Here is a 13,332-nt window from a genome sequence, read left to right on the forward strand (position 1 = left end):
CTCCCACTTCATCCAAAACTCAGAGCCAGAGGCAGGGAGGTAGATGGGGGTGAGCATGGGACCTGAAGGGATAACTTCTGCCTAGCCAGACGAGACCCTCCTTGAACTTTTGGAGAGCCTTTAACCTGTTCTGGTAGATTCCTTTTCCCCCGTCCCTCTCTGCCCCAATCTGTTAGGGCCTGAGCAATGCCAGTAGCTCTGTCTCCTCCAGGAATCGTTCCTGGAATGACGTGGAGATCCATAGAAGGACACCAAGGTCACCTAACAACAAAAGGGAGTTACAGTACCAGTGGGTACCCCTAACTCATTGGGTGGATCTCCCACCAGCCTGGCTGCACCCCTAAAACTATAGTTGGCCGGGATAACTCATGTCCCAGATGTGTCTTCTGGCAATGCCTTTTACATTGGTCTTGTAACATCTGCTGAGTGGGTCTGTTCTGGTCTCATAGTCTCCATCGGATCCCACTTTGCTGGATAAAAGTAACTACTCCATGTGGTGCAGCTGAACAGTACTGTGCTTCATCCATCATTTCCATGTTCTTCTGGCCAGTTCTTTCAGAAAAGGCAGAGCTACTCATGCCCTAGACCTAGGATAAAGCCTTCCCGATTTTGTTCCCTCAGACTTTGGTCCCTGAAGCCCCTCATCTCCCAAAAGGAGATTCTGGGTCCTTGGCAACAAGCTCATTAAACCAAGAACTACCGGTTACCTAACGTCCTTTGGCTCGTGGTAGCTGAGTCATTTTTCAGTCGTGTCCCCTCTTTGGGGACCCCATTTGGAGTTTTCTGGGCAAAGATATTGGTTTGTCATTTCTTTCTCTAGCTCATTTTACAGGGGAAGAAACTGAGGCAAACAGGGTTAAGTGACTTGCCCAGGGTCACAGTCTTAGGCTAGATTTGAACTCAGGGAGATGAGTCTTCCTGCTCTACCCACTGCACCACCTAGAGACCCTTAGGCTGTCTTTTAATTCCTCTCCCTGGAATGGAGATTGGTACCTTGGTCAGATGCATCACCCTAGTTTAGAGTCATTTCAACATATTCCCCAAGTCTTTTTTCTTTTTTGGAGGGGGGAGGGCAGGGCAATTTGGGTTAAGTGACTTGCCCAAGGTCACACACCTAGTAAGTGTTAAGTGTCTGAGGCCGCATTTGACTCAGGTCCTCCTGACTCCAGGGCCAGTGCTCTGTTCACTATGCCATCTAGCCTCCCTGCCAAGTCTGTATCTTTGAAGTTGATTGCATAAACTAGGGAAGGGTAATTTACCTAATGATAACCAAACAACTTCAGAGGTTTGGGGCTTCCTATTATTGAAACCTTGTCTCTGAGAGGCAAGCTATGTCTGGAGGGTGAGGTCATTGTCTCTGTGGCCTGCTCAGTTACATTACTAACCCCTCCTAAGGAGATGTGTCAGATCCAAATCTGAAAGGGGCTTTGCCCAAAATCTTAACAGAACTTACTTTCTTTCAGGTGAACACATCATGTAAATAAATTATAAATATGATAATCTGGAAAGGGGGAACTCAACCGACTATGGAATATTGGTAGGGTCAGTAAGAGCTGTCAGGAGCCTTAAAGGAAACTGTTCATGCTAAAAGGTGGGAGTGAGGAGAGTACATTCCAGGCACTGGGGACAGACTGGCACGAAGATAGCAGAGGGAATGCAAGGGTGAGAGAATAGTAACTGACTGAATTACAACTGAATTACAGCAGTGGTATCAAACTCAAATGGAAATGGGGCCTGCTAAACTGGATTCCTGGGGGTGCAAATGACTGAAAATCATGTTAACATGACTTGTTTTATTGTTTCTATTTATTTGGTTAAGTATTTACCAATTGCATTTTTTAATTCTGGTTTGGTGGGTGTTGCAGGCCACCACTGCCTGACACAAGTTGGAGTCCTTTAAATGTCAGAGTGGTTTGAACTTTAGCCTAGAGGCAATCGGGAGCCATTGATGTTTCATCAGCAGAGGAGCAGCAGGGCCAGATCTGTGCTTTCAGATGGCAGCAGCTCTGTGGAGCACGTGTTATACAAAGGAGAGTCGGAGAGTTGGGAGTTCAATTAAGAGCTGTCCATAATTGTCTAGGTGAGAGGTGATGAGGGCTTGAATTAGGGTGGTGGTGTGTGTGTGTGGTGGAGATACATCTGAGAGAAGTTGTGCAGGTTGAATCTTACAAGTCTTGGCAATTGATTGGATATGGAGCATGAAAGAAAAGAAAGCATGGAAAGAATGGGATAGGATTCAGACATTTGGAATTTGAGTGTCTGGTTGAGGTGACATCCAAAAGGAAGCAACGTAGAGGATGTGGGCTTAGGAGGCAGGGTGAGGAAATGAGTTCCATTCTGCACGTTTAGATGCCTAAAGAGATTTAGAGGAGCCAGATCTGGGACTTGAGGAGGAGGCCCCCAAGACTTTGGAGCCCCCAGTTGCTCTCCTTTGTGAATTGAACTTCCATCCATTTATAGGGCAAATTGACATAGATTCAGTGCCTTATGCAAAGTTCTAGGGGGTCAAGATAGTGTTCACTAGTCATCACAGAATTTTGAGTTGGAAAGATTCGAGATGATCTAGTCTACACCATTCATTTTACAGGTGGGGAAACTGAGGTCTCAAGAAGCTCTAAAGTGGCTTGTCTAAGGCCACAGCAGTAATGAGTGGAAGAAGCAGGGACTCTGGGTTCTCTGACTCCAAAGGCAATTCCTTTTCCTTTGCGTCATGATTCTGTGTTCATCTCATCCTCTTGGACAAGGGCTCCCCACAGTAAGGATCTGCCCCACCCTGGCTGGCTGCTCCTGGGAGGAGGGACTGGGAACATTAGGCATGTTGGGTGAGTAGAGGGACAGAGAGGGCTATTCCTGGGAAGGGCCGGTTGTATCCTGGCACTGGTGAGAGGGCTCCTCATACAGCCCAGGCCCAGGTTCTGGGCTCACTGCCCATTCTCCTGAGATGACTCCTTGGAGAGGGCTGGGGTAGGATTCCCCAGGAGATCTCTGGCTCCTGGAATCAGGCTCTGGCAGGCAGCTGACGTCCAATGTGCCCCCAGAGGCAGCTGGGCCAGTGACCCTGCCAGCCTCTCCCCACCACACACATTTTCATGGCCAAGGGTTTTAGGAGGGAGCTGGTGTTCTAAGCGGGATATTACATTTCTTTCCACCTTCTCCAAGGCGTCTTTCCAGACTCAGGGTGGAAGGTGTAGCTCTCTATAAAACCATGCCCCTTCCCCCATCCCTAACATGCTCCCCAGTAGCATTTAGCTGTGGGGGTGAACCTATGAACTTTTCTCTTCGAAGTCTGGTCACAGTCAGAATCCATGGGGAGGGAGAGGGGCTAGATAGCCCCGATGTTAATGACACCTGGGCAATATTCAAAGAGAAGTGGGGCTATAGCCCTGCACTATCTACTCCCTAAGATGTAATTATGTAGGGTCTGGGGAAGTGGTTCCAGAGTTCCATCAGTGAGTCTGTGTGGCACATCATTCCACCAAGCTGCTCAGCCCAAAGGCCTGAAGCTTGCAGCAGGCACAGAGGAGTTCATGTGTGACCTTTCTTAACTCCTCTTAAAACGTGGAGTCAGTGTACGCCTGAGGATATGACTGTCACGTCCCTCATGGTGATGTTCCCTGGATCTCTGTGTGCCTGTGCATGCATTTTTCCACGTCATCTTTTCTTTAAATGCTCATTCATTTCTGTTAGGACGTAAGACTGTGTGTGTCAGGGGTGACAGGGTGCTCCTCTCCTTCCCAAAGGGGCTTTCCCTGCGGGGGGCAAGGTGGTATTTGCAGCAAGATCCAAGACAATAGATAAGACACAGGAACTTTTATTGCTGAACATAAAACGCCAAAAAGAGGCCAGGGCAGCCAGGCCAGCAGTAACTGGACCACGGTGGTGGTGATGGGTAGGGGGTTTTCCCTCTCTTGGGGGCTATACTCCATGGAACCACTTGGAGGGGGTCAAGGTATCTTGGTTACATCTTTGAGAGCCACAGAGCAGATCACATTCACACATATACAAGCAGGTGAAGAAAAGAGGCCACAGGAGAAGTGGGGGGAGGGTGACGAAAGGGGGGAAGATCAGAAGGAGAAATCAGAGGAAGAAAGGAAAGAGATGGGGTCTTAGAAGGGGGCACAGACAGAAAGGAGAGTAGAGAGAAGGGGAGAAACGTTAGGCCCTCAACTCCAGAGGAGGGGAGGGAGTACTCTTGTGTTGCTGCTAGGTCGGTAACCCAGGGCTGAGAGCCCTGCTGGTCACACTGCTGCTACCTACTGCACTTGTGGCGGAGAGTTTGGGGGTGGTGGGGAAGGATAGAGAAACTTCTTCCACCCATGGGGAGCCCCTGGGACTTCTCTGTTGCTATGGAATCTAACACACTAGGAAAGAGTACCTCCATCCCCAGAAAGCTACACGGATACCTTTTCCGTACCCTGTGCCAAACTGTGAGGAAGGCCCTTCTAGAGCACTCCACCTATAAGGAATTGGGTCCCCAAACTCTATTCACAGCTGATGGGCTGGAGAGAACTGGGGCTCTGGGGATTGGGCAAGGGGTCTTAGAACCTTTGAACAAGGGGAAGGAAGGCCTTGATACCTGCTTCAGGGGCATGGCAGTGCTGACCCTGAGACCCAACTTGGGGTAAGGAAGGGAATGAGTATAACATATGGTGAAGAAAAAGTGAGGAAGGAGAAGTGGGGAAAGAGAAGGCCCTGGTCACTCTTTAAATAAGAAAAGGCTAAAAGTCAAGTGGGGAAAATGTCCGCCGGCTCCTCGGGAGAGTTGGGGAAATGGTGGCCTGGCGAGCGCTGGCAGGGCGGGGACCCCGGCCCCGGCCCCGACCCCTCTTTTGGCAGTGGCAGCGGCATTGGCAGCGGCATTGACAGCAGTTTCTGGCCCTTGGGGCCCTGAGGTAGGCGCCAGACTGGGGCCGGGCTGCTGAGCTTCCTGAGGGGCGCTGCCGCCTCGTGGGCCGGGCCCTGGGCAACTCAGAGTCGAGGTTTGATCTGCAGCGGCTTCCCTGAAGGAAGAAGGCAAGAGAAGAGAGAGTCTGGAGTCAGAACAGGTTTAGATTCTTGAAGGTTCTCTGGATGCCCCTACTCAGTCCCACCACCCTTGCCTTCCATCTCCCGACCCAGCCATTCCCTAACCTCCTCCTCCAGCTGTCAAACCCAACTCAGCTCCCCATACCCTTCTCCACCAGGAAGTCCTCTCCGTTCCCATCATGGCTCTGTGTGGATATGACCTCCTGTATTTTGTTCATTCACAAGCATAGTGTTTTGTGGAAAGTGTCATAGGACTATTTCACACATCCTACCATAGAATACAGGCTCCCAGGGGTAGGGGATGGGGATAGGGACCATGTCTCCTCCCTCAGATCAGAGGCACCACAAATACCACATATCCACCATCAGGACTGCTGCAGTAGAATGCATGTGCCCTGAAGGATTTTCCTAACTGCAAGAAAAGAGCTGGAAAGAACTTTAAGAAGTCCTGTATCTCCACACCACTCTGAGCAAGGAAACGTCCCATCTCATCCTGAAAGTTTTTAGATGGTCAGCATTCAGCAACCTCGTCCTAGAAATCATCATGATCCTGTTGTCTAAACTAAATTCTTGGCCTTATCATTTGCACTGGTTGTTGGGAGCATCTCCATGTTGCCAGCTGCAGAAAGGACAGATAGATGTGACTGCTGAGACATTGGTAGGGATATCTGAAAGATCATGGAGAATGGGAGACGCTGCAGGTAAAGGGATACAGATTTTTAAGAAAATGGGTAGAAGATGACAATAGACAGTTTTGACTCTAATTCCTGGGGAAATTCTAAATGTATGATTAAAGAGATGGTTAGTGAACATTTAGAAAAGGAAGCAATAATCACAAAGAAGCATCATCGTTTTAGCAAGGACTGGTCATATTAAAGCTAATCCTTTCCTTTTTGACAGGGTTACTAACCAGGCAGAGCAGGGAAAGTCTGTGAATAGAGTTCACCTAGATTTCTACAAAACACTGGATAAAGTATCTCATGCTAGTGTTGTGTAGAAGATGAACAAATGTGGGTGAGATGGAGGACAAATGAATGGATTCAGAACTGGCTGAATGGCTGGACTCAAAGGTTCATCATTCAGAGCTCAATGCCAACTTAGAAGGAGATTTCCAATTCTCCTGCCCCAGGTGTCTGTGTTTGGCCCTGTGTTGTTTAAATTAACACTGGATCACAGAATCATAGTTTTGTAGCTAGAAGGTAATTTGCAGCCAACTAGTCCAACCCTCCTCATTTTATAGATGAGGAAACTAAAAGTCTGAAAGGCTGTGACTTGCCTAAGGTCATACATAAAATGAAAGAGAAAAATATTTGAACCCAAGTCCTCAGAGTAGACTGGATTTTTAATAAATGACTTAGGTAAAGACATAGTCCTTATCAAATCTGCAAATGATACAAAGTAGGGAGGGTCACCAACACAATGGATGACAATCAGGATTCAAAAAGATCATGAAAGTTTAGAACAAAAAAAAAGTCACTAGACAGAATCAAAGCAGATGAAATTTAATAGGGAATAAATGTAAAGTCTTACACTTGGGTTAAAAAATCGTCTTCATGAGTAAGAACACTGGCCCCAGCGTCGGGAGAACACGGGATTCGTTCTGGCCTCAGATACTTAACACCCACACAAAAATAACTGGCCGTGTAACCTTGGGCAAGTTACTTAACCCCAATTGTTTAAAAAAAAAATCATCTTCATAAATATAGGATTGGATAGGCAGCTGTTTTAAAAAGGATTTGGGGGTTTTAGAACATGTAAGTTCAAAAATGAGTCCAGGGTCATATAGTAGCTAAAAAACCTAATATGATCATAGGCTGCAGTACGAAAAGTGGCATCATTTAAGGAAGCACAGGTACACGAATACATTGTTGGTGGAATTATGGATTGATCCAGTCACTTGGAAAAGCTAAGAAAGTGGTTAAAATGTCCTTAGCTTTTAGCCCAGAGATCCTACTACTAGGCCCCAAAGAGGTCAAAGGCAGAAAAAAAGGTTCCAGATTACATCATATTGTATTCATAATAGAAGTGGTGGCAAAAAACCTGGAAACAAACTAAAATTCCCATCAACTGGAAAACTGTTTAAAAAATGTCACAAATGAATGTAACTGAATATTACTTTCTCCTCAGAACTGACGAATATGAAGAATTCAGAAAAGCATGAGAAGACATAAGAATTGAGGTTGGGTAAAATAAATGGGACCATGAAAACTACACACAATCGCTACAACGGTGTAACGGGAGAAATGGAGCATTTTGCAATGTCAGTTAACCAAGAACAGCCCTGGAGAAGAGTTCAGACACTGCATCTTCCTCTCTGTTTTTGCAGAGGTGAGGTGACTATGGGTATGTGGATTATGGCATGTGCTGTCATATTCAGTCAGTTGGTTTTATTGAACTGATTTTTTCTTCTTTAATTGTTATTACAAAGCACAGACTGCTAGGTGGTGGGGGGGTGGGAAGATATACTTGGAAATGAAAGTGATATAAAACACAAAGAATACTAAGTTTTTTAAGTATTAAAAAAAGCATAGTTTCCAAGATTAAGAAGAGTCTGCTCAGTGTATAGCACTGTGGTCAGTTCTGGTCCTTGCACATTAGGAAAGTCACTAAAGGGAAACCAGACTAGGGAAGGCCATGGCATATGAGGATCCTCTAAATAAGAGGGGTGTTTAAGGGGAACAGGACAGATCAGACTTGTTCTATTTGGCTCTGGGGCTCAGAACTAGGAACAATGCAGAAAAGGCAGAGAAACATCGTTAGGCTCAGTGCTGGGACCAGTAGAGCCATCCCAGAGTAGAAGGGCTGCCACAGGAGGAAGTGAGCATCAACCTCTGACTGGAAGTCTTTAGGCAAAGGCCAGGTGCCATCTGTTAGGTCATAGGAGGAATTCTTTTGGTGGGGAGGGATGTTGTTTGAGTTGAACTAAATTCCCACTGAGAGACCTTCCAGCTGTGAAATTCTGTGACTTTGTAGACACAGGGTCTGTTAGGGATGGAAGGTGCAGAGGAGGCTGACTGGAAACTATACTGTATGAGGACTGGTGGAAGGAATTAGTATATTTAACTTGGAGGAGTAAGGACTCAGGGAATAGGAGAAAGGACAGCATGTGATAGATTCTCTTTAATCATTTAAAGGGAATGTCATATGGAAGAGGGATTAGATTCATTTTACTTGGCCCTAGAACACAAAATTAGGAACTGGGGCAAGTTGCAGGAAAGTAGATTTCAGCTTGCTAGCTGGAAAAACATTCAGATAATCAGAGTGGATGCCAAAGTAGACTTCCCTGTCACTGAACGCCTCGTAAGCAGCAGCTGGACAGCCACTTGTGCTGCAGCAGGATTTCTGCTAAGGTATGGCTTGGGCAGGGTGCTTTCCAAGGTCTCTGACAGGGATTCTAGTATTCTATGAGGGAAGAAGGGCTCCAGGACATCTTCCCTGGGAGAGTAGGCCCCTTCCCCATTACTCTCTGTAATGCTTGCTCCCTTGCTTGGCATCCTTGGAATCCTGTGGATGACGCTCTCCTCCCTGCCCCTCTGCCTACAGCGATCATGTTACTCTGTTCCCAAGCTGGACCGGCCTAGGACTTCCAGCTGTACATTCTTGTCCTCCACCCCCCCCAGCCCCAGCTGAAGACAAGGAGATCTGGGGTGTGGTTGTAAACAAGCCTCCCTCCCCCCCACCTTTGAGGTCCTTGTCCAAGTCAGGCTCCAGAAACAGAGGGAGAAATCAAACTCATCTCAGAAGAGGTGGGTGGGGATGGGAGCATGGGGAGAGGGCAGAAGACATACAGGGTGGTCCCTACATCGGTGGTCTGAGCCCTCAGTAAGCAAAATCCCTAACTGGGCATTGTGGGTGACAGTTAGATGAGGATAAGGCAGGCTCTCTCCCTTCATCAGGACTAAGGTGCAGATGAGACTCACAGCACACAAAGCAGTGCTGATAATCTAATCTCTGTCCAGATTATTTTCCTCTCATGGACTCAGGGAGCCACTCATTCAGTCATTCAACTAACTGCTCAATGAAACAGACTAGAGTGTTGGATGAAGTTATGCCCCAGAGGAGACAGACAGGGTAGAATCAGAGAGGGTCCCTGCCCCTGTGAAGCTCCTGGCTGTGCCCTAAACTCAGTAAGCCCCTCCTGGCCCTGGGCAGGCTTTCTCCCCAGACCTAGGATGCACTCCCTCCTCACTTTAAGAGTCTGCAGTTTTTTCAAGGCTTCTACTACCCAGATCCCCCCTGCTGTTTTCACTTTGTCACTCTGAATTTTATTTCATCTTTACTTTTCTGTGCACACGTTGTATCCACCTAGAAGAATATAAGCTCTCTCAGAACAAAAATGACTTCCTTTTTGTTTCTATCTCCAGCGTGGAGCACAGGCATTTAATCAACACTTGTTAGATTGCACTGGATTAGCATTCAACAATTTCAACAACTACTCTGGTGAGGTCCAGTCCTAATGTCTTCCTCCAGTTCATAGGTACTGGCAAAAAAAAAAAAAAAAAGGGCTTTTGAGGAAGCAGGAACTCAGCCAGGCAGGAGACTAGGCAGAGTCCATTCTACACAGAGTTCCCATCTTTTTAAACACTCTGCCTTCCTTGATCATTGCTCTCTGGCCCCTCTAAACTCTTGGCATATGGCTCTTTCTGTATCTCTGCCCCTGACACTGGCTTGTGCCAGGTCTCTAGAGGACTATACCTCCCTGTCAAGTTTTCTTATCCTCTTTCTTCCCCTTCCTTCTTTTGGATAGAGATTACATTTTTCAAATGGGGTTTTCTGGCAAATAAGGGAAACAGTGTGAAGTATAATAATGTACATACAGAGGCCAGTACAGTTACACAGTTTGGAATTGTCTCCAAAGAACTCTCTAGAGGTGAGCAGTTTTCCAGGCTGAGCACAGGATCACAGGATGCAGAGGCGAGAGAGCACCTGGAACCAGTTCCTTCCCTCAAACCACTTCCACACTCCTTCTTCCAGTTACAACTATTGATGCTGTTGGCTACTTCTGCCCCCTTCAGGTGGTTCCATCAGACTTCTGAACCCCACCTATGTGGCAGTGACAACTACTTACATTTCTATAGCACTTTAAGGCTTACAAAATGCTTTTCCCACCACAGCTTTGTAAGACTCGGGGAATGAGGGTTATTACCCCCTATCTTATAGATGAGGAAACGAAGGCTCAGAGAGGTGACCACTCGTCTCTGGGCTGCCAAAACTCTGGTGATGATCGCTGTCATACTTTAGGCAGGCCCTTCTATGACAGGCCTGGTCGGCCCATCCTCAAAGTCTTTTCAGCTTCATGGGGCCTGTTAGACTTGGACTCTACTGGCACAGTCTTCAGGAGTTTGGTGTCTTCTCTATACCCAGATGAGGCATCAACTAAAAGTATTTTAGTGGAATCACAGACAATGTCGCAATCATATAAAACTCATGACCAATAAGGGAAGGGCCCAACTCCCTTGAGGTCTAAGGGGAAGACACTCTATGCCATATGGCCTTTGAGGCGGTGAGGGAGAGAGGACTGGAAAATGGATGGGCTGGGTCCGGGAATATCTCCCAGGAAAAGATGAAAACAGAACTAGTTTTGTGAAGAGGAAAGTGGAAGTGTGAGGGCTAGTGGAGGGGAATCCTGGGGATGGCTGTGTGAAATCCTGGAAGGGAGTAAATATATGTGTGACTCCCATCCTAGCTCAGAAACTCATTAGTTCTCCTCTGAACCACTGAAACAGCCTCCTAACAAGTTAGTCTCCCTTTTCCACTCCTTCATTTTGCAGATAAAGAAACTGAGACCCAGAGAGGTTAAGGTCATGCAGCTAGTCAGTATCAGGGCTGAGACTGAAGTCCCCGTTTCCTAATCTAGTGCTCCTTTCTATTACATCAGACTGCCTCACTCAATCATAACTACTGTGGCATAGTTTTCTGATTCATTCCCCAATCAGGTTGTCCTTCTCTGAATATGCTCATTTTGTCAGTGCTCTTTCTAAAACACGTTACTTAAAATTAGACAAAAAACTCTGGATTCATCTGCTCCCAGCTGAGTCAGTAGTACTGTTATATCCTTATCCCTAGATCCTGCTCCTATTAATGCAGTCTAAGGTAGCATCAGCTTTCCATGGAAGTGGAAAGTCCACAAGGCTGCCAGAGAAATAAGGCATTACAGTATTTGATTTTTCATGTTTTACCTCCAAAAACAGATTACAAATTCCCTGAAGGCAGAGACCATGTCTTGTACTCTCAGAACTACTGTGAGAGGCAACATGGTGTAACAGAGCAAGAACAGGTCTCAGAATCAGGGAGGCTTGGTTTTAAGTACACACACACAAACACACACACACACGCACACACGCACACACACACAGAGCTATATGATAATGGGCAAGATACTTAAGCCTTTCATCCTCTCAGGAAATTCTCAAAGACTACACAAGGCCTGCTCTATGTTGGAAGGAAAATTCCCCATCAGTTCTCTATATGTTATCACAGACACAGACCCAAACAAAATAAAACAAAACAACACTAATGAGATGGTATCTGTAAAACTTTGTAACTTCAGAAAGCTGTAGAAATATCTTCTGCTGTAATTATAAGGCTCAGGCTGTCAGTCTGTCATTCAAGGCCCTTACAAACTGGTCCCAACTTCCTTTCTAGGCTTGGCTTTAAATTTCTTATTCCAGTGGACTCTAGTTTCAAGCCTTTCTACAAGTAGCCATGTACCACATACATCCCATGCTCCCCTTCTACCACGTACTAGCTGTTCACTAGGTCCAGAAGAGCTTTGCTGCCAACTCCATAGATTCCAATGCTCTTAGAGGCCTGGCTCCAGTGCTTTTTCTTGGCCAGGGAGCCTTCACTGACCTCCCCATCAGAAGTCATCTTTCCTTTTTCTGACCTCTCAGAGTATTTTGCATCTTATCTAAGAAGAAAATGGACCTGAGGAGGTAGAGGGGGGTTCTGGCTTAATTCAAGAGGTTGAAGGGTGGAAGAATGTCAAAGAAAGGAGAAAGAGAGGAAGGATCACTGAACAAGGGTTTGTTTGTTTTTTTAAAGAAGACACAGGAGGCTCTTCCTGAAGAGCAGGAGACTCTGAAGAGGAAGCACCTGATAGCTTGCCAAGGTAATATGTTGTGGAGCTGCCAGTTTCCAGGTGAGAGGGGTTAGAAGAGTAATGGCATTGGGTGACTTCCTGCTGAGGGGAACTGAGGAAACACAAGAAAACAACATGAGAGGTCTTCTTCCCAGTGCATGTACTCGGGATGTGGCAGAATCTTCCAAGTCTTGTCAAACCAGATGAGTACTGCTTAGTAATGGCCATTCCGTTGGATATATATATATATATATATATATATATATATATATAATTATATATATATATATATATATAAATATAAAACCTTCTACCCATTACAAAGTTATGGGGCAAGAAATTCAAGACTTCAGAGGGACATTCAGAGGTGTATTCATCACTGCTGCCTATTGAAGATAAGAGCTTCAGAGGAGAAAGAGTTGAGAAATGAATGACTGGTTAAGAAGCTAATGTCTGAGAATGGAATTTGGAATTCTGGACAATGGTTTTAAAATATAGGAGTGGTAGGCTCTTGGATAAGGAAAGTGTGTTATCTAACAAGGGCTGGTGAGACTATATTTACCCAGAGAACTACAAATCTAATCAAAATGAAAAGACTGCTCCTGTATATCTGCCAAGTCAGATGTTATAAAGAACAGCTACGATGTAGGAAGAATAGCAGTAGAGACACCAAGATATTCACAGCAGACAATACGCAAGAAAGGAGCCAGTTATGAAACACATGGTCTCAGGCATCTCTATACAAATACACAAAGTATGAGTAACATGTAAAATGAGGTAGAGATTCAATGCAAGGAGACAAATCTAACCCCATGGGTTTCCCCAAGACCTGATGGGATAAAACCCATGATTGGAATATGACTCTGAGAGAGTATACCTTATTCAACAGGAATGGGGTATATATTCAAAGGAAACAGGGTAAAGGGGATGGAGGAGTGTTTTACATTAAGAAGATGAAAAAAAATGCAGGAATTGGATGGGTAATACATGGTGGATAGCTTTTGAGTTAAGACCAACAAATGTAAAAACAGTAATCATCAAAACAATCTGGTATTGGCTAAGGAATAGAGTGGGGGATCACTGGAATAAATTAGGTATACAATACACAATAGAAAAACCAGAAGAAATATTGTGATCAGAGTATAATGCAAACTACCTGATTAGAAAGAAGAAAAAAGATGAGGAGTTAAGGGAACATCACAAATCTAGCAGATAAACATGACAGG

The 13,332-nt window shown here is 45.7% G+C and overlaps 1 protein-coding gene across 2 annotated transcripts in view; it reads right to left on the reverse strand.

Moving 5' to 3' along the window:
* Positions 1 to 3,798: 3,798 nt before the first annotated feature.
* Positions 3,799 to 13,332, reverse strand: part of ZC3H3 (zinc finger CCCH-type containing 3) — a 508,339-nt gene continuing 498,805 nt past the window's right edge. Inside the window, exon 13 of one of the 2 annotated variants that reach the window (XM_069096901.1) lies at positions 3,799 to 5,000. In XM_069096901.1, coding sequence (XP_068953002.1) covers positions 4,719 to 5,000 — 282 coding nt within the window. In that variant the 3' untranslated portion in view covers positions 3,799 to 4,718. The remainder of the gene's footprint in view (positions 5,001 to 13,332) is intronic. The other variant, XM_069096902.1, reaches the window with a different exon arrangement.

Source organism: Petaurus breviceps, unplaced genomic scaffold (assembly GCF_028583685.1).
Source record: "Petaurus breviceps papuanus isolate PSGF00001 unplaced genomic scaffold, PetGlider_PUasm1.0 339, whole genome shotgun sequence".
Lineage (NCBI taxonomy): Eukaryota > Metazoa > Chordata > Mammalia > Diprotodontia > Petauridae > Petaurus > Petaurus breviceps.